The 21,065-nt window shown below is 39.4% G+C and overlaps 1 protein-coding gene across 4 annotated transcripts in view; it reads right to left on the reverse strand.

Annotated features, from left to right (window-relative positions):
* Positions 1-21,065, reverse strand: part of LOC128685674 (rho family-interacting cell polarization regulator 2) — a 535,723-nt gene that overhangs the window by 26,348 nt on the left and 488,310 nt on the right. For all 4 annotated transcript variants that reach the window (XM_070088105.1, XM_070088106.1, XM_070088107.1 and 1 more), the window contains one exon: positions 12,807-12,978. In XM_070088105.1, the coding sequence (XP_069944206.1) occupies positions 12,807-12,978 (172 nt within the window). The remainder of the gene's footprint in view (positions 1-12,806; positions 12,979-21,065) is intronic.

Raw genomic sequence — 21,065 nt, forward strand, 5'->3', positions numbered from 1 at the left:
GGGTGTTGAATTTCAAGTTGCTGTCTAGGAAAAGACCTAGGAATTTTCCTTCATTTTGTTTAGTTGGACATTTGTAGCTCTGTTCCCAAACATCATCTAGAAGGTCTTGTCAATGTTAAGCATGAGTTTATTGGTAGTCATCCAGGTTGAGGGAATTCAGATTTGGGAGATGACAAAAGTTGTGTCGTCAGCGAGGGGAACAGGTCTAAGTTACTGAGATGCAGTTGGAAGATCATTGATGTATGTGAGGAAAAGCAGAGAGCCGAGGACACTGCCCTGTGAGACTCTTTATGTTGATAGGTCTTGCTGATGAGGTTGAGCCCATGATAGAGACATACTGATCTGCTGTTGAGGTAGGACTTTATATATGTAAGTGTATGACCTCTAATACCATAATGCTCAAGTTTAAGGTGAAGGATGTTGTGGTGTACTGCATCAAAAGCTTTCCTATGGTCAATAAAGAGGCCTAATGGGTTTTCATTATTTTCAGGAGCTGTATAAAGGAAGTCTAGCTCAATCGCTGGTGCACTCAGCTCACACACTGAGGTTCGGGGTTCTGATCTCCAGTACGGCTGGAAAACATTAGGGATGGGTTTCCATAAGACAACTGCTGTCCCTGTTCACCCATCAATTTAAAATGGGTACCTAGGTGTTAGTTGACTGGTGTGGGTCGCATCCTGGGACAAAACTGACCTAATTTGCCTGAAATGCTCAGCATAACAAGGGGCTTTCTATATAATAGTATGTCACTGATGTCAGCTAGGCCTGTATACCTTGTACATGTACTTGTAGTAAATAAAGACAATATTATTATTATTATTATTATTATGATTATTATTATTTGTGCTTTTATTTCAGCTGAAACCAAGCTGGCAGGGGTTGAGTATAGTGAATGATGCTAGAAGAGTATGTATAATCTTTTGCATATTAATTTTCAAAAACTTTGGATACCACTGGTTATTTACATCTGTTGGGGATCCACCTTTGTGCATTGGGGTAACCCTTGCTATCTTTAGTACTGTTGGGAAAGTGATGGTTTCTAGTGATTTGTTGAACAACACAGTACAGTAACATGAGATACTCTTCTGAACAATAGTGGTGGAACTTGAGCTAAGTTCCTGACTTGTTTTTCAATAAATACATAATCAAGGTGACCTCAATAGAAATAGTTGGAATCAGACAAGGGGAGCTTGATAAACTTCCAACAAGGTTGTCACTCGCTCTAGTATTGGTACTTGGAATTTTGCTGGCTAGATTTGATCCTATCGTAAAGAAGGAATTATTTAATTTATTAGCTGTTTCTACAGGCTGGAGATATGGGTTACTGGGTTTGGTTAGGACAATATCTCTTGTTCTGGTCAACTTCCGAGAACCTAGGATTCGAGCGTACATGGTACAGGCCTTTTTCATATCACCTCTTGTTCTAGCTATGGTATAGTGACTATTGTTCCAGCTATGGTATTGTGACTATTGTTTCAGCTATGGTATTGTGAGTATTGGTTCAAGCCAATGATGGTCCGAGGCTCACTGCCTTGGACCACGATGTTTTAGCACACCCCCTTTTTTCCTTCCCTCCTTGTAGAAAGAGTTTCTGTCCATGCTAAACCAGACCCATCCCCCAGTCATAGCACTAATACCCAGAGTGCTGGTGCTGGCCCAGGCTCAGCCCCCAACCCCAGTGCTGACTCAGACCCAGCCCCCAGCCTTACTGCCAGCCCAGGCTCTACTAGGGACCCTACCACAACCACCACTAAAACCGTAAATATACAACCATCATTGCACAAGACCGTGGCCCACAGTACAGATGTTGGAGAGGAGTCTCCTCCTTCTTCCTCTACTGAGGAAAGTAGATGTAATCCAGGATGGGGTGGCCCTAGCTTGGATATTGAGGATTATAGTGCAGTCCCAGAACCTGCAGAAATTGACAACACACCTCCTAACAATTCTCAACCAAAGGTGAATTTGTGCAAATATTATGCTTGGGACATCTGTAAGCATGGAATATCAGGAAAAAAAATGGGACATGCAACTATGAGCATCCCTAAAAATGTAGCGACCTCCTGTCTAAAGGAGTGTGTTGTTCTTCTTCCTGTACTTTCTTTCACCCAAAAATGTGTCACTCCTCGGTCCTCCAGAAACAGTGCTACAACATCGACTGCCCTGCATACCATCTAAAAGGGACCAGGAGGCACAGACCCCACAAGACAATAGCAGCTACGACAACCCAACTCCAGGTGATTTTTTAGTGGCAAGAAATGGAAAAAGAAAATGGAAGGAAATAACAAAAATAGTCCACCACCTTGGAGCCTTGTTGGACTGGAGGCACAGCCAGTGGCCACCCATGGCCCTCCAGAATTACAACTACTGATGCCAATAACAAAGTCCCCCCAACAAACACAGAATACAACCTCGTTCATATTTGCTAATATACAGGGCCTTAAGCCATCCACCAACAATAAAATACCTTTTATCAGTGGACTTCTAGAGGAGTCTAATGCAATGTTTGCAGCCTTCACAGAGACTCACACAAAAGATCACTTTGACAGTTAAATATGGATAGGTGGGTACAACCTTTTTAGATGCGACAGAAAGAACAGGCAACAAGGGGGGGGTTGGCCTGTATGTCAAAGAGTCTCTCATCTGCACAGAGTTGCTGAACACCACAAATGAGGTAGTTGAAGTTCTATCAGTAAAGATCGAAAACCAAAACCTAGTCATTGTGGCTGTATATAAGCAACCTCCGAACAGTTCAAGGAACAGCTACTGAAAATTGATTACTGTCTGGAAAGCCTTCCAGCTCCATCCCCAAACATCTTACTGCTTGGTGATTTCAACCTAAGGCATACAAAATGGAAGAATGTAGCGAATAATGCTATAGCTGAAACAATCCCCGGAGGTAGCACAGATGAAAGGTCACACACACACATGAGCTACTAAGTCTCTGCGATAAACACACCTTAAGCCAGCAGATAGTGGAGCTAACAAGACTAGAAAACACACTTGACCTTATCTTCACAAATAATGAGGACCTGGTAAGAGACATAACAATATCAAAAACAACTAATTCCGATCACAACCTAATCGAAGTCCAGAAGTACATGCATAGGGGTCCTGATCAGCAGAATGCATGTACCTGTGAAGGTGTCTTCACAAAATACAACTTCAACAACAAGAACATCAACTGGGACCAGGTAAACCATGTCCTAAACGAAACATGTTGGGAAGATATCTTAAATGACATGGATCCAAGCCAGTGCCTTGAAAGGATCAACTTCCTGGCAGCTGAAGCATGTTCTAGGCATATTCCCCTAAGAAAGAAGAAGAGCAGGAGTAAACTGGAGAGAGAAAGATGCTCCCTCTACAGAAGACAACGAAGAGTCATTGAGCTCCTCAGGAGTGCTAGAATATCTGATACACGAAAGGAGGCGCTGACCAGGAAAGTGGAAACTATCGAACTTAAGTTAAATGACTCTTACAGGAACCAGGAGAGACAGGAGGAGCTTAAAGCTATTAGTGAAATTGAAAGAAATTTAAAATATTTCTTTTCATATGCCAAAAACAAGGCAAATACCACATCTAGTATCGGGCCCTTACTCAGACAGGATGGGACTTACACAGATGACAACAAGGAAATGAGTGAAATATTGAAATCCCAGTATGACTCTGTGTTTAGTGAACCACTAATCAGTCTGAGGATCGATGACCCAAATGATTTCTTCATGAATGAGCCTCAAAACTTCATAAATGTATGCCAGATTTCCGACATTACCCTAACTCCGACAGATTTCGAAAAAGCCATTGACAACATACCCATGCACTCAGCCCCGGGCCCAGACTCGTAGAACTCTGTTTTCATTAAGAACTGCAAGAAACCCCTCTCGCATGCCCTAAGTACACTATGGAGGAGGAGCTTGGACATGGGTGAAATTCCAGTCACTTAAAACAACGAATATAGCCCCACTCCATAAAGGTGGCAGCAAAGCATTAGCTAAGAACTATAGACCAATAGCTCTGACGTCCCACATCATAAAAATCTTTGAAAGAGTGCTAAGAAGCAGGATTGCAAATCACCTGGATTCCCAAAATCTGCACAATCCAGGGCAACGTGGGTTCAGGGCAGGTCGCTCCTGCCTCTCACAACTACTGGATCACTATGATATGGCCTTGGATGCACTGGAAGAAAATCAGAGTGCAGATGTAATATACACAGACTGCAAAAGCACTTGACAAATGCGATCATGGCGTAATAGCCAATAAAATACGTGCTAAAGGAATAACTGGGAAAGTGGGGAGATGGATCTTCAACTTCCTAACAAATCGAACACAAAGAGTAGTGGTCAACAGAGTTAAATCGGAGGCTGCCATAGTGAAGAGCTCTGTTCCACAAGGCACAGTACTCGCCCCCCATCTTATTCCTCATCCTCATATCAGACATAGAAAGAGATATACATCACAGCACCGTATCATCCTTTGCGGATGATACTAGGATCTGCACGAGGCTGTCATCTGCTGAGGACGTGGTTAACCTCCAAGAAGATATAAACAAAGTTTTCCAATGGGCAACGGTAAACAATATGATGTTCAATGAGGACAAATTCCAACTACGTACTCCGTTATGGAAAACTGGAGGAGATAATAACTAGAACAGAGTATACTACAGACTCTGGCCATACAATAGAGCGGAAAAATAATGTAAGGGACCTGGGAGTAGTAATGTCTGAAGATCTCACTTTCAAGGATCGCAACAGTGCCACGATCACATGTGCAAAGAAAATGATAGGATGGATAATGAGAACGTTCAAAATGAGAGATGCCAAGCCAATGATGATCCTTTTCAAATCACTTGTTCTCTCTAGGCTGGAATACTGCTGTACATTAACATCTCCATTCAAAGCAGGTGAAATTGCAGATCTAGAGAGTGTACAGAGATTCTTTACTGCATGTATAAGTTCTGTCAAGCACCTTAACTACTGGGAACGCTTGGAAGCACTTGACTTGTACTCGTTGGAATGCAGGAGGGAGAGATATATCATAATCTACACTTGGAAAATCCTGGAAGGAATGGTCCCAAATCTGCACACAGAAATCACTCCCTACGAAAGTAAAAGACTGGGCAGGCGATGCAAAATGCCCCCAATTAAAAGTAGGGGCGCCATTGGTACACTAAGGGAAAACACCATAAGTGTCCGGGGCCCAAGACTGTTCAACAGCCTCCCATCAAGCATTAGGGGAATTGCCAATAAACCCCTGGCTGCCTTCAAGAGAGAGCTGGACAGATACCTAAAGTCACTGCCGGATCAGCCGGGCTGTGGCTCGTACGTTGGACTGTGTGCGGCCAGCAGTAACAGCCTAGTTCATCAGGCCCTGTTCCATCGGAAGGCCTTGTCATGGACCGGGCTGTGGGGGTGTTGATCCCTGGAATAACCTCCAGGTAACCTCTAGGTATATCCACAAGTACAGGAGGCCCTCCCCATTCATGAGTTCCACTTTCGTGAGCTTTGAACATTCGCGAATGCCCAGCCGCCCAGATTTCATGTGTTTTCATGTGTTTTATGATTGTTCATGGTTCAATAGGTTAAGGAAGCAGTACTGTTAGGCTAAATAAATGCTACTGTTGTATTTCCCTACAATATATTTGCGCATGAAAACATTCACGAATGCTACAGTACAGTATTATTATATTTCCCTACATCATATTTATGCACCAAACACTCACGAATTTTCAACATTCGCGAGGTTTTTGATCCCCTAACCCTCGCGAATGTGGAGGGCCTCCTGTATATATATGTTTTTATTTTGTGTTCTGTGCCCTGTTCCTTGACATGGTCACAGACAACCATGGGTAGAGGACCAAGAAATGTATACCCTGCTCGGGGTTTGTATTTCACATCAGGCTGCTTTTATATTTTGTGTCATCAGTGCTGCCATCTCATGTGCCTCAGGCCTGCCCTCAGGCTGGCTCTGTCTCACTCTACACTACCTCAACCTAGAGACAACAAGTGTACTCCACTCTCTCCTTGTGGGCAAGGGCCTGGCCTGTCAGGGCTGCCTTAACACACTGCCTGTGCACCAAGAACCCAATAAAGCAAGACGTTGCCTCCAAAGCCTTATCATTCACTGCTACCTAGATGTCTACACACAAATTTCATTATATATTGGTCTAGCTATGATACCGTGGCTATTGTTCCAACTATATTATACTGTGATTATTGCTCTAGTTATGATACTGTAACTATTGTTCCAGCTATGATACTGTAACTATTGTTCCAGCTATGGTACTGTAACTATTGGTCCAGCTATGATACTGTGACCATTGCTCCAACTTAGTTACTATGGCTATTGTTCCATCTATGGTACTGTGACTATTGTTCCAGCTATGATGCTGTGACTACTGTTCAGGCTATGATACTGTGACTATTGTTCTAGCTATGATACTGTAACTATTGTTCCAGCTATGATACTGTGACTATTGTTCCAGCTATGATACTGTGACTATTGTTCCAGCTATGACACTGTGACTATTGTTCCAGCTATGATACTGTAACTATTGTTCCAGCTATGATACTATGACTATTGTTCCAACTATGATACTGTGACTATTGTTCCAACTAAGTTACTAAGGCTATTGCTCCATCTAAGTTACTATGGCTATTGTTCCAGCTATGGTACTATGACTATTGTTCCAGCTATTTTACTGTGACTTTTGTTCCAACTAAGTTACTAAGGTACTGTGACAAGTGTTTCAGCTATGGTACTGTAACTATTGTTCCAACTATGGTACTGTGACAACTGTTTCAGCTATGATACTATGACTATTGTTCCAGCTATGATACTGTGACTATTGTTCCAGCTATGGTACTGTAACTACTTTTCCAACTATAGTACTGTGACAATTGTTTCAGCTATGATACTATGACTTGTTCCAACTAAGTTACTATGGCTACTGTTCCAGCTATGGTACTGTGATTACCATTCCAGCTATAGTACTGTGACTATTGTTCCAGCTATGGTACTGTAACTACTTTTCCAACTATAGTACTGTGACAACTGTTTAAGCTATGGTACTGTGACTATTGTTCCAGCTATGGTACTGTGACTATTGTTCCAGCTATGGTACTGTAACTACTGTTCCAACTATGGCACTGTGACAATTGTTTAAGCCATGATAGTGTGACTATTGTTCCAGCTATGGTACTGTGACTACTGTTCCAGCTATGGTACTGTAACTATTGTTCCAACTATGGTACTGTGTAAATTGTTTCAGCTATAGTACTATAACTATTGTTCCAACTACAGTACACTAACTATTGTTCCAGGCATGGTATTATGATTTTTTGTTACTACAATGTATCTTAATCAAAATTTATATACAGTAATTTGAGTGCTTCATATTCAATATTTTGTTAGTCTCTCAGTGTTTGTTGCACTATCTTTAATATTTAACCTGCTGAGACCATGGTGGTGCACATCTCCATCAACACTTAAGGGAGGGGAGAGCCTTTTTCCAGTTTCAGGAAATTAAAATTGAAAAGTTTTGGAAAAAAAAAAATTTCTTACTGAAAAATAGTACAAAATTCTGGTAACATTTTGATCTAATCTGCTTGTTTCCATCATATTTCTAAGTATGTTTTTCATTAAATGTATTTTTTTTATTGCTGCTGTCAGCAAAAATACATGTTGGCAATTAGTGTTTTCTTTTTCTCCAAAAATTACAATTTTTATGATTGTTTCATTGTAAACACTCTACACGGCATCTTCTGTGCTGGCTAGAGTGTGGAGAGCGGTCAGTGTCTGCCTCAGTAGCCGTCAGGCTGTCAACAAGTGCAACTAGAATGTATCACTAATACTTGCACAAGGGATGAACATGGGGAATATATAATAGCTAAATTCAAATCCAAATACCTACAAAAACCTCTCACAGTGATAAACATCTACAGAGTTCCACAATCAAACATTAGCCAATTTAGTCAAAACCTAGGAAGTATGATAACTGATGCACGCATGAACAAAGATCACTTACTACTCTCAGGTGACTTCAATATAAATCTCCTGCAAGACCAGGACCCACACGTTACTGAATTCACAAACACAATGAGTAACTGCATGTTGCTACCAACAGTAACAAAACCTACAAGAGTTATGGAGACTAGTGTTTCCCTACTTGACCACATCTGGACCAACACCATATCCCCTTTAAAATCAGGCATAATTACAGATAATACCACAGACCACTACCCTACTTTCCTCATAACAACTCTTGGTAAAATACCCCAAGACACTACTAAAGTCACCTTCAGACTTCACAATGAGGCAGCCATTAATAACTTCACAACAGCAGTAACAAACATTGACTGGCACACTGAGCTAGAAATCTATACAGATATTGACGAATGTTTTAATAATTTTCTAAAAAAGACCCAATACCTCTATAACAAGCACTGCCCTAAAAAAACTAAACAGATGACAGCTAAGAGACTGAACAGTCCCTGGCTAACACCCAGCATTCTCAAATCCATAAATACAAAACACCGATATGAAAAACAGTACAGAATGGGTCACATAACCAGAGACCAAACAAAACGTTACTCGTCAATCCTAACCAGCCTGATAAGAAGGGCAAAAAAACTTTATTATGAGAACAGATTATCCAACTTACGAGGTGATATAAAAAAGACCTGGAAGACCCTATCAGAAATTCTGGGAACAAAAAATATATCACGAAATAGCGAAATAAAATTAGCAAAATCAGATGAACCCCAACTCCCACCAACAGAAACAGCAAACAGACTCAATGATTTCTTCTCCACTATAGGACAAAACCTTGCCAATAAAATCCCAAGCTCAGATACCCCACCAAATGACTACCTCATTGGCAACTACCCGAACACACTGTTCCTAGCTCCGACTAACCCATACGAAGTCTCCCTTATTATCAACACACTAAAAAACAAGGCAGGAGATTTAAATACCTTACCACCCTTTATATACAAAAAAGTGTCACAAGTACTATCACCAATCATTGCAACACTCTTTAACAAATCCATTGAATCCTCCATCTTCCCTACAGCTCTCAAAATAGCAAGGGTCACCCCGATCCATAAAGGAGGAGACCAAACAGAGTTGAATAACTATAGGCCAATATCCAATTTACACCCTCTCTCAAAAATCTTCGAAAAATTAATTCATAAACGAATCTACTCCTACCTCATCTCCCAAAACATTCTCAACCCCTGCCAATTTGGATTCAGGCCTAATAAAAATACTAATGATGCTATTATACACATGCTAGAACATATATACACTGCAATAGAGAAAAAAGAAGTCCCACTGGGGATCTTCATTGACTTATGTAAAGCTTTTGATACAGTTGACCATGACTTGCTCCACGTAAAATTGTCACACTATGGTATTAGAGGGCACTCCCTCAACTACCTCAAGTCATACCTCAGCAACAGAAGCCAATATGTGTACGCAAATGGGGCAAGCTCTTCCGCTCAACCAATTACAGTTGGTGTCCCACAGAGAAGTGTCCTTGGCCCTCTTCTCTTTCTCCTATACATAAAAGACCTACCAAATGCTTCGCAATTACTCAAACCCACACTTTTTGCAGATGACACTACATATGTCTTCTCTCACCCGAGCCCAGTCACGCTAGCCAATACTGTAAACACCGAATTACATAAAATATCTACCTGGATGAGGACTAACAAACTTACACTAAACATTGACAAAACCTACTTCATTCAGTTTGGTAACAGAGCTACAGATGTACCTCTTAACATAACAATAAACGGATCACCTATCACAAAGCTAACAGAGGGAAAATTCTTAGGAATCCACCTTGATAATAGACTCAAATTTCATACACATATACAACAAATTTCTAAGAAAATTTCCAAGACTGTAGGCATACTATCGAAGATACGGTACTATGTTCCACAGTCAGCCCTCCTGGCCCTTTATCACTCTCTTATTTACCCCTATCTCACCTATGGAATTTGTGCATGGGGCTCAACAACAATTAACCATCTCAGACCACTTATTACCCAACAAAAGGCTGCAGTTAGAATGATAACAAATTCTCACTACAGGCAGCACACTCCACCAATATTCAAAACACTCAACCTACTCACCATACAAAACATCCATACTTATTACTGCACCTATTACATACATAGAACACTGAACTCTGATATTAACCCTCCCCTCAAACATCTCCTTGCCAACCTCAACAGAACACATGACCATAACACAAGGCACAGATCACTCTTTGATGTTCCTCGTGTCTATCTCACGCTATGCAAAAACTCAATGCACATAAAAGGCCCTAAAATCTGGAATTCATTACCTGTAAATATAAAAGAAACACTACCTGTTTATAAATTCAAGTCTCTTCTCAAAGATCACTTACTCACTCAAAACCAAATAAATACTGAATAACTGAACCTTATAAATTGTATATCCTATATGTTACTCACAATTATATCACACAAATGTTAAACCTAGGACCCAATCTAACTTTGTTATTATTTTAAATACACTACCTAACAGAATACTCCATTCGACTGAATGTACAGCAATGCATGCAACCATATGACCTGTCTTTGTAATACTCATTTGTGCTTTATAGTTATCTGTTTACAATAATGTTTTATCACTGATTTCATCATTGCTTAGTTTAATCTTAAGTTAATTTTAAGCCAGCCCATAATGCTATGCATATAAGTGGCTTTGGCATGCTGCTCTTACCTGTATTTTTTTGTACCTCTGTATGTATGCTAAAATTACTAAATAAATAAATAAATAAAAAAAAGGAGGGGTGCAATACGCTTAGATTTGGTGTGTGGTAACCATCGAGTTTCACACCAAACAAAATCAATAATAAATCAGAAATAAGTTATTGACACTGTAATCCCTTTCCTTCGATAAATATTAATAGGATTGTCATGATTTTTGCAGACGTTATTGAGGAATGATGGTTCTACAAACATCCAGGGTGGATTTGTGATACTGTTTACAGCTTTGTTTAGGAAATAACAATAAAAACAAAATTACTAACTTCAACATTTTTTTTCATGGAATATACCGACATTATCGCTAAACTGTTCTGGGTCATTATTACTCTAGCCTTTATCTTTCATCTGATGTCAACTAGAGCATAGTACATCTTCCCAATTTAGTAGAAAGTGGAAAGTCCTAGGACCTATAAAACTGTGCAAAAATAATTTTCTTCTATCTAACTTGAAGGCTAACAGTCATAACAAACACAGCCTATATGTTTTTTTAAGCTGCTTAATCCACTGTCACAATCCCATTGAAATCTGATGAAAAAAAAGTTGGTGATTATGCTCGCCCCTACCTTAAACACTCACAGCTTAGAAGGACAAGTTGCTAAATGTTAGAATTTTTCATTGATGAACATGTTATTTTCTGATGTGTAATGTAAGACTTCACTTTCACATGAAGTTTAGTTTCATCTATGGGTGAGTAAATTCCATGAAGAAAACATTTAAAATGCTGAATGTTATCATAAGTAAGCAAGCATCAGCTGGGATCTGCATGATTCAGTTGTCATTCTTCTTCTATGGCAAGCAGATGGACATCATCTCTGCTTCTGAATATTTCCTGAGCCAGGACCACATTTGCCAGAGCCTTGTAGATCCTCTGCCTTTCTTTGCATTTTGTAACATTCTGTTCTGCTCCTCACATTTATCTGGTGTATGGGCAGTCACTTTTCTTGGCACACCAGACATCCCATCACAGTGTTGTCTGTCAACCCAGATTTTTACAGACTGTCTGGGCTTTTCTCTGCAGTGATTCAAACATGTGACTAACACTTGCTGGTTCCTTGAATATGCGCCTTATTGTTTCAGATCATGCTGACCTACTGCCATGTGCATGTGCACAGCATTTGCCACTCCCTTGAGTGTGGGCCTTGTTGTATCAGCCTACCAGTAAGAGGATTCTTAACTGTGCCATAGTTCTATGGCTTTGAGTTGTGGGTCCAAACCGTAGAACTACGCCAAAAATAAATAACAAAAAGGCACAATACCGTGACTGGAACGATACACAAATAACCTGCACATAAAAGAGAGAAGCTTACGACGACGTGACTTTGTCAATGGTCCAAGTCGGACCGAAACGTCGTCGTCAGCTTCTCTCTTTTATGTGCGGGTTATTTGTGTAACTATGCCAAAATTCTAACGGCCTCAAATTTAGCTCAAGAAGGCTGGTAGGCCTAAATCTAAAAAATCTGGATGCCCGCATAGTATTGTGGGAATGCTGCCAAAGTGGCTTTGTTCACCATGCCTGGCGGCAAGGAAACTCTCACTCCCTGGGCAAATTCTGACTCTCCTCTTCCCAACTTATAGTTCTAAGACTGATGGAAGTGGATCCGAAGAGAAATTCTATGGTTCTGAACCATATGGTACATTGTACCATATGGTACAATGCTACCATTGCATGGTACCATTGCACCATGTGGTACATTGTACCATATGCTACCACTGCACCCTATGGTACCATTATACCATATGGTACCATTGAACAATATGGTACTATATGGTACCGTTATACTCAACCACACTAATATTTTCATCATTATTTTGTTTACAATAAACAAGTTTTGTAAGCAATATAATGATAAACAAATTGGTGCAGTTATTGTGTTGAATACAATGAATACAATGAGTTATTGCAAACTGCTTAATGCTGTGACCAGCAATAAACAATTTGAGTTGTGCAAAAAGCACTACATAATAGGTAAGGAATAAAAGAAACGTGTTGGGTACATGTACTGTACTTACTTTGCAGGGTTGCCAGAAAGTAAGAGCTCAGCAGTGGTAAGACTGTGAGCTATTAAAGGAATGGTCTGCTGTAGAGGTCGGTGTAAATGATGCAAGAAGTGACCAACTGTCACCATCAGTGTTCCATCGTAGTCTTCGCTATCAGTCATTGTTCGTACTATTTCTTCTAGCACTGGAATTTTTGAAACAAAATATTAAGAATACACAAGATACATTCTTGTTAAATAAAATATTTTTTACATTTATTTACAAGACATAGTGGAACCTTGACTTATAGGTTTAATCCATTCCAGGAGCTAGCTCATAACTCAATTTACTCATTTAAATTAATTGAAAAGCCATTAATTCATTCCTACACTCTGGAGAGACAAGAAAAAATACTTAAATACAGTAGGGCCCCACTTTACAGCGTTTGCTTTACAGCATTCCGCTAATACGGTCATTTCAAATTATGACCTAAACTCTCTATAAGGATCCCCCACCTGACTTTCTAATATGGTCACTGCACCCCACCCTGTATGTTTACATTCTCTGTGAGATCCGTAAGCACCACGTCTCTCCGTTGTGTCACGAAACTCCAAAATTTCAAGTGCTTTTAAAAGTTATTTCATATTTTATATATACTCTGATAATTACACTTATGTATACCTGTACCTAAATAAACTTACACACTGTGCTGGTGTGCAGGTACACATTAAAATCAGTAAGAGTGTCTTATGTCTCGAGATGCCATATTAGTAATCTTAATAATACAGTGGACCCCCGCTTTACGAACAGCTCCCAATGCGACCAATTATGTAAGTGTATTTATGTAAGTGCGTTTGTACGTGTATGTTTGGGAGTCTGAAATGGACTAATCTAATTCACAATATTCCTTATGGGAACAAATTCGTTCAGTAATGGCACCTGAACATACTTCTGGAATGAAATAATATCGTAAGCCGGGGGTCCACTGCACTCAATAATAATCATTGAGTTAATATACACATTTTCATTAATCCATGCATGATATTTTTTTCAAAATTATATAATAAACATAATACATAACATATAAAGATGATAAATACACTCCACAGTAGAATAAACAAACATAAATATGAGATGTGGGAGCCAGATGACTTATACAAGTGATGCCATATTAGCAATGATAATAATAATAATCACCAAATCTCATTAAATGTCATATATTACGTTAATATACAGGTAAGTAAGTAAGTAAGTAAGTAAGTTTATTCAGGTATACACAAATACAGTTACATAGAATTATCATACATAGCAGCATATGTGTAGAGAACCTAGGATAACCCAAAAAAGTCAGAGTGACTTATTTCCATTGGGGTCCTTATTATTATAATATAAAGGTTATAATATTTTCTTATTATTCTATAATGAAGATAACATCTTATTATCATACTAAAAAGACTACTACATGAGGGTCATTAAGACTATCTACAATACGAGGGTCATTACTAGGAATAAGGTAAAATTTACACGTATGTTAGATAAAAAATAGAAAATCATTCCCCTCCCTTTCTGTAGCTACATTCATCAGACACCTTTTGGCACTCTTCTTGAACTGGTTCATGCTATGACTGGCTTTGACATGCGTGGGTAGTCTGTTCCATTCCTTTATTGCTGTACAATAAAAGGTGTTTGAAGCCTGGCCAATGACTGTGGGTACTACAAAGTTGTGCTCTCTCCCCCTAGTGCGATGATTGCTTTGGTTCCCAACCTTGACAAAATTGACAGCAAGATATTCTGGACACTGTTTGTGAGCAATTTTATAAACATGATTTAGCTTCAGTTGTTTTACTCTGTCTTCAACATTCAGCATATCCAACTGCTGTAATTCATCCTGGCCTACATGTTCTCTTGGTCCCAGCCCCAGGATGAATCTTACGATTTTGTTCTGGGTGATTTGCAGTCTATCTTTCAGTTTTTTTGTCAAGGCAGAGTACCAAGAAGAGCAAGCGTAATCCATATGGCATTGTATAAGGGCTAGACATAGGGTCCTGCGAGCCTCAGTAGGTAGACACTGTGCTTGTCTATACAGGAACTTCAGTCTGGCATTCGCTTTTTTTACTACACTGTTCCCTATCAATTCTCCTGACATGCATGGGTCACAGGGAATTCCCAAATATTTTACTGATGAAACCAAAGTGATGGGCTCCCCATTACATTGAACATTAAAGTTATTTACCCTTCTCAGTTTATGTTTCGTGCCAAAGAGAATGGCTTCAGTTTTCCCTAGGTGTAATGATAGTTTGTTGTCTACTAACCATTTGCTGCATGACTCCAGTTCCAGTGTTAAAACGTTAGCAGACCTAATTAGGTCTGCCATCACAAATCCGGCAATCAGTTACAGTGGACCCTTGCCTTACGAACGCATTGCATAACGTTAAATCCGGCTAGCGATACATTTTAATGCAAAAATTTTGCCTCGGCTAGAGCTAAAAAACTCGCCCAACGTGATTTGTTCCATTCAAGACGCGTCCACTTACGGCCTTAGTGCGCCTCACTTGTCCCATGGGTGCCAGTGTTTACAAGCCAGCCACCACGGTCACATCCAAACATACAACCGGAACATTTCATATTATCACAGTGTTTTTAGTAACTGCACCTGCAAAATAAGTCATCATGGGCCCCAAGAAAGCTTCTAGTGCCAACCCTATAGCAAAAAGGGTGAGAATTACTATGGATATGAAGAAAGAGATCACTGCTAAGTATGAAAGTGGAGTGCGTGTCTCCGAGCTGGCCAGGTTGTACACAAAACCCCAATCAACCATCGCTACTATTGTGGCCAAGAAAACAGCAATCAAGGAAGCTGTTCTTGCCAAAGGTGCAACTTTGTTTTTGAAACAGAGATTGCAAGTGATAGAAGAAGTTGAGAGACTGTTATTGGTGTGGATAAACGAAAAACAGATAGCAGGAGATAGCATCTCTCAAGCGATCATATGTGAAAAGGCTAGGAAGTTGCATGACGATTTAATTTGAAAAATGCCTGCAACTAGTGGTGATGTGAGTGAATTTAAGGCCAGCAAAGGTTGGTTTGAGAGATTTAAGAATCATAGTGGCATACATAGTGTGATAAGGCATGATGAGGCTGCCAGTTTGGACCAAAAAGCAGCTGAAAAATATGTGAAGGAATTCAAGGAGTACATAGACAGAGAAGAAATGAAACCTGAACAAGTGTTTAATTGTGACGAAACAGGCCTGTTTTGGAAGAAAATGCCAAGCAGGACCTACATTACTCAGGAGGAAAAGGCACTCCCAGGACATAAGCCTATGAAAGACAGGCTTACTCTGATGATGTGTGCTAATGCTAGTGGTGATTGCAAAGTTAAGTCTTTATTGGAGTATCACTCTGAAACTCCCAGAGTGTTCAGGAAAAACAAAAAAACAATGTCCTCAAGGCTAATTTGTGTGTGATGTGGAGGGCAAACAGTGAGACATGGGTCACTAGAGACCTTTTCTATGACTGGTTACCCCATGTATTTGCCCCCACTGTGAAAAATTACCTCCTGAAAAATAAATTGGACCTTAAGTGCCTCCTGTTATTAGACAATGCTCCTGGTCATCCTTCAGACGTGGCAGAGCGACTTTCTGAGGACATGAGCTTCATTAAGGTCAAGCGTTTACCTCCTAATACCACTCCTCTCCTGCAGCCCATAGGCCAGCAGGTCATTGCAAACTTCAAAAAACTCTACACAAAAGCTATGTTTGAAATGTGCTTTGTAGTGACCACAGAAACTCAATTGACTCTAAGAGAGCTTTGGAGAGATCAATTTAGCATCCTCAATTGTGTAAACATTATAGGTAAGGCTTGGGAGGAAGTGACTAAGAGGACCTTGAACTCTGCTTGGAAGAAACTGTGGCCAGAATGTGTATACAAAAGGGATTTTGAAGGATTTGAGGCTAACCCTGAGAAGCCTATGCCAGTTGTGGAATTAATTGTGGCATTGGGGAAGTTCTTGGGGTTGGAGGTTAGTGGGGAGGATGTGGAAGAGTTGGTGGAGGAGGACAATGATGAACTAACCACTGATGAGCTGCAAGATCATCTTCAACAGCAAGAGGCCAGACCTGAGGAAACTGCTCCGGAAGAGGGGATAGAGAAATTGAGGAAGTTGCTTACTTCAAAGATTAAGGAAATGTGTGCAATGTGGCTTAAAGTGCAAACCTTTTTTGATGAAAATCAACCTCACACAGCTATTGCAAGCTGTGCTGGTGACTATTACACTGACACTGTTTTGAAACACTTTAGGAATGTCATTAAAGGAATGGGAGGTGCAGGCCTCTATGGACAGATATGTTCTGTGACAGAGGTCCAGTGACTCTCAAGCTGGTCCTAGTGGCATTAAAAGAAGAAGGGAAGTAACCCCAGAAAAGGACTTGACATCTCAAGTCCTAAACAATAACACCATCCACACACTCCCTTCCTCCCATCCCATCAATCATCACCAGATCTTCAATAAAGGTAAGTGTCATGTAATTGTACATGTCTTCTTCAGTTTGTGTGTATTAAAATTAATATTTCATGTGGTAAAAATTTTGTTTTCATACTTTGGGGTGTCAGGAACGGATTAATTTGATTTCCATTATTTCTTATGGGGAAAATTAATTCGGCTAACGATAATTTCGCCTAACGTTGAGCTCTCAGGAACGGATTAATATCGTTAGGCGAGGGTCCACTGTATTCGGTTCCTTCAGTTATTCAGCACTAATTGTAGCTAGCATAATTTCAAATTTCCAGGGTCGCCACACCAACCTGCTGGTACTGTTTGGTGACACTACTTGCTGCATAAGTCATTCCAATTTCTTTTTCTCCATTTATTGTTTTAACCTGCTTACTTTTAGCTCTAGCCATGGTTCCAATGAATAAAAGAAATGCTTCTCATTATGTAAAGCACCTACACAGTACATTATCCATTAACGATAAGGTGGCTTTGAAGCCACTGTCGGCTGCCATGAGCCCAGTCTCATGAAGCAGGAGAACATGCATTATTATTACGCTAATATCAACACTACAGCTTATTTGCCTATCACAATTGATCTAATATGACATAATAAACAATATAAATAACATAAAACATGTTAAATACTTCAGAATGAATAATATTTGGCATAACACCGAGCAGTTCGATGAAGGTATAAAGAGGATATGGTATACAAATACCATTCTCCTATCCCTGTCTTGGGGCTTATATTAGAGAAAACGGAGTACAGCACAGGGCTAACTGTGATATACACTCGTACTGCACCATAAACCTGAAACAAAAGTTATTTTCTCTATATAGATTATCATACATAGCAGCATACGTGTAGAGAACCTAGGATAACCCAAAAAAAAGTCAACGTGGCTTACTTCTAGTACCTGGCTTGGGTTAGCCATATATGATTTTTGGTAAATATTTGATTCCCAGCCAGGGTAGAAACATTAGGTGTGTTTCTTTACACCTTTTGTCTATGTTTACCCATCAGTAAATGGGTACCTGGGTGTTAGTCGACTAGTGTGGTTGTTATCCTGGGACACTGACCTAATTTTCTTGAAATACTCTGCATAACAAGCGGCTTTCTATACAGTAGTATGTCACTGATGTCAGCTAGGCCTGTATACTGTACCTTGTACATGTAGTAAATAAAGATATTATTATTATTATATTATTTTCTCAGCTGTTTGTTGGGTTATCTTATTCAAACTTGGGCAATGTATGATGGAAAGATACTTCTTCACCTACACCAAAAATGAAAGAAATCAGACCATAAATAGCGGAGTTCACTTCTCAGCCATTAGCGGCCACTTAGCGGAATTTTTTTGTATGGTTATGGTTATATTCTCATTTTTTCTGTCTCATTTGATAGAATGAAAGATATATTACAGAAATAGATATGATTTTGATTGCTTTCATGACGAAAAGTACCTTGAAATTGCGCTCACAGTAGCAAAAATGTTCTATTCTTTAGCGAAGCTCAAGAGTAAACAAATGACGTCACCATCCAATACCTGTCCGCCTGCCAGTCTAAATTCCAGTACAGAGTCAAGAACGGCTTGACATTATTTATACAATTATTATAATAATGCAGCAGTCTGCATAACAGTAAATCTTCTATTTTTTTGTGAATAAAAATTCCAAATGAAAAGCAAGAGTAATATAAGAGGGGCCTAGAGCTGTGACTAATGAACAGAGAAAATGTTATTTTAGTGCCAGGAATGTCTGCATTGTTTATTCTGGACCCTATTTTGAAATTGGTATCTGTTGAAATTTGTGTGAAATCGGCCAAATTGCCAATTTCTGACCACTTTATTGGGTAGTTGAAATAAGTGAATGGGCGGTTTCTTGTACTCAGTCGACAGACTAGAAGTAAATAAGTAAGTTTATTCAGGTATACACAAATACAGTTACATAGATTATCATACATAGCAGTGTATGTATAGAGAACCTAGGATAACCCAGAAAAGTCAGACAAAGTGACTTATTTCCAGTACCTGGCTTGGGCTTGCCATATATGATTTTTGGTAAATATTTTTTTTCTCGGTTGTTTGTTGGGCTATCTCATTGAAACTTGGACAATGTGTGATGGAAAAATGCTTCTTAACGTACAACAAAAATAAAAAAGACGGACGATAAATAAGGGAGTTCGCTTCTCAGCCATTAGCCTCCTCTTTGCAGTATATTTTCGTATGGTTTTTATGGTTGTATTCTCATTTTTTTGGGCTCATTTGATAGAATGGAAGATATATTACAGAAATAGACATGATTTTGATAGCTTTCATGATGAAAAGTACCTTGAAATTGAGCTCAAAGTAGCAGAAATGTTAGAGTTTTGCCGATGTTCAATGAACTTTGTGTAAGTCAAGTTGGTTAATTTTATTAAGTGTATTCTAACCTAACCACTCTGTAATCCGGCAAACTCAGTAATCTGGCACACTACAGGTCCCAATGATGCTGGATTTGTGATGAAGGACCTGTACATGTTTTTATTAATCCAGCTATGATATTTTTTTCAAAATTATATAATAAACACAATACATAACATATAAAGATGATAAATACACCCCACAGTAGAATAAACAAACATAAATATGAGATGTGGGAGCCAGACAACTTGTATAATTGACGTCAAGAATAACGTTTTCTCTAGTGCAACATAAGAGAAAATGTGTTACTGGAGGTAACTGTAAAAAATTATTCCTTTTGTATGCCTTCACTCAGAGTGTCATTTCTTCTAAAAAATGGTGTTACATGAGAATGGGAGTGTTCCTCTTTATTTATTCTACCGTATCAATGTAGAGACAACTTGTACACAATGTAACACAAACCAGACATGTACACTTTGTTTGCTTACATAACTCATGTTCGCCTGGTTTGTTTACAAAACTCCACGAATGTCCTCTCTTGTGAACTCATTCTCTCTCTCTTTCATTTATTTGTTTTATCTTGTTTACTCACCTCTGACCCTACATTAAGACTACATATATTTTAAGATAAGTAATGAGTGAACTGTACAGTGGTCCCTCATTTATCATCATTAATCCATTCCTGGAAGTGTGACGATTATCGAAATAGACGATTTTCGAATAAATTTTCTCCATAAGAAATAATGTAAATACAATTAATCCGTTCCTGACACCCAGAAGTATTAAAACAAAAGTTTTTTTACATGAAATATAGATGTAGTACATAAACAATACAATGGGACATGATGAATGAAACATTAACAGCATAACACTTACCTTTATTGGCAATTCTTCTTAGTGTATGGAAGACTGGAGGAGGAGAGAGATTGGATTAGTTACTGTTTGGAAGGGGAATCCCCTTCCATCAACACCTCAGGTACCAAGTCCTTTTCTGGGGTTACATACTTCTCTTCTCTGTTTCGTAATGCCACTAGGACCAGCTTGAGAGTCACTGGAGTCCTGTCTCGCAAAAAAGTGTCCAGAGAGCTCTGTTCTGGCATCTCTAAAACTTCCCTAAAATGGGCCAAGACCCTGTCACTGTACAAGTTGCCAATATGGCTTGCAACATCCTTCTCAGGGTGATGTTTCTCCATAAACCTTTCCATCCTACTCCACATTTCAAAAATCTCCTTAATTTCTGAAGAAGGCACCTTCTCCCATCTCTTTTCCTCCTCCTCTGCAGCAAGATTCTGAGCTGCAATCTGTTGCTGTTCCTGCTGAAGCTCTTGCAGCTCCTCGGTGGTTAGTTCTTCGCTGTGGTCCTCCACCAACTCTTCCACATCCTCCAAACTCACATCCAACCC

Source organism: Cherax quadricarinatus, chromosome 23, assembly GCF_038502225.1.
Source record: "Cherax quadricarinatus isolate ZL_2023a chromosome 23, ASM3850222v1, whole genome shotgun sequence".
Lineage (NCBI taxonomy): Eukaryota > Metazoa > Arthropoda > Malacostraca > Decapoda > Parastacidae > Cherax > Cherax quadricarinatus.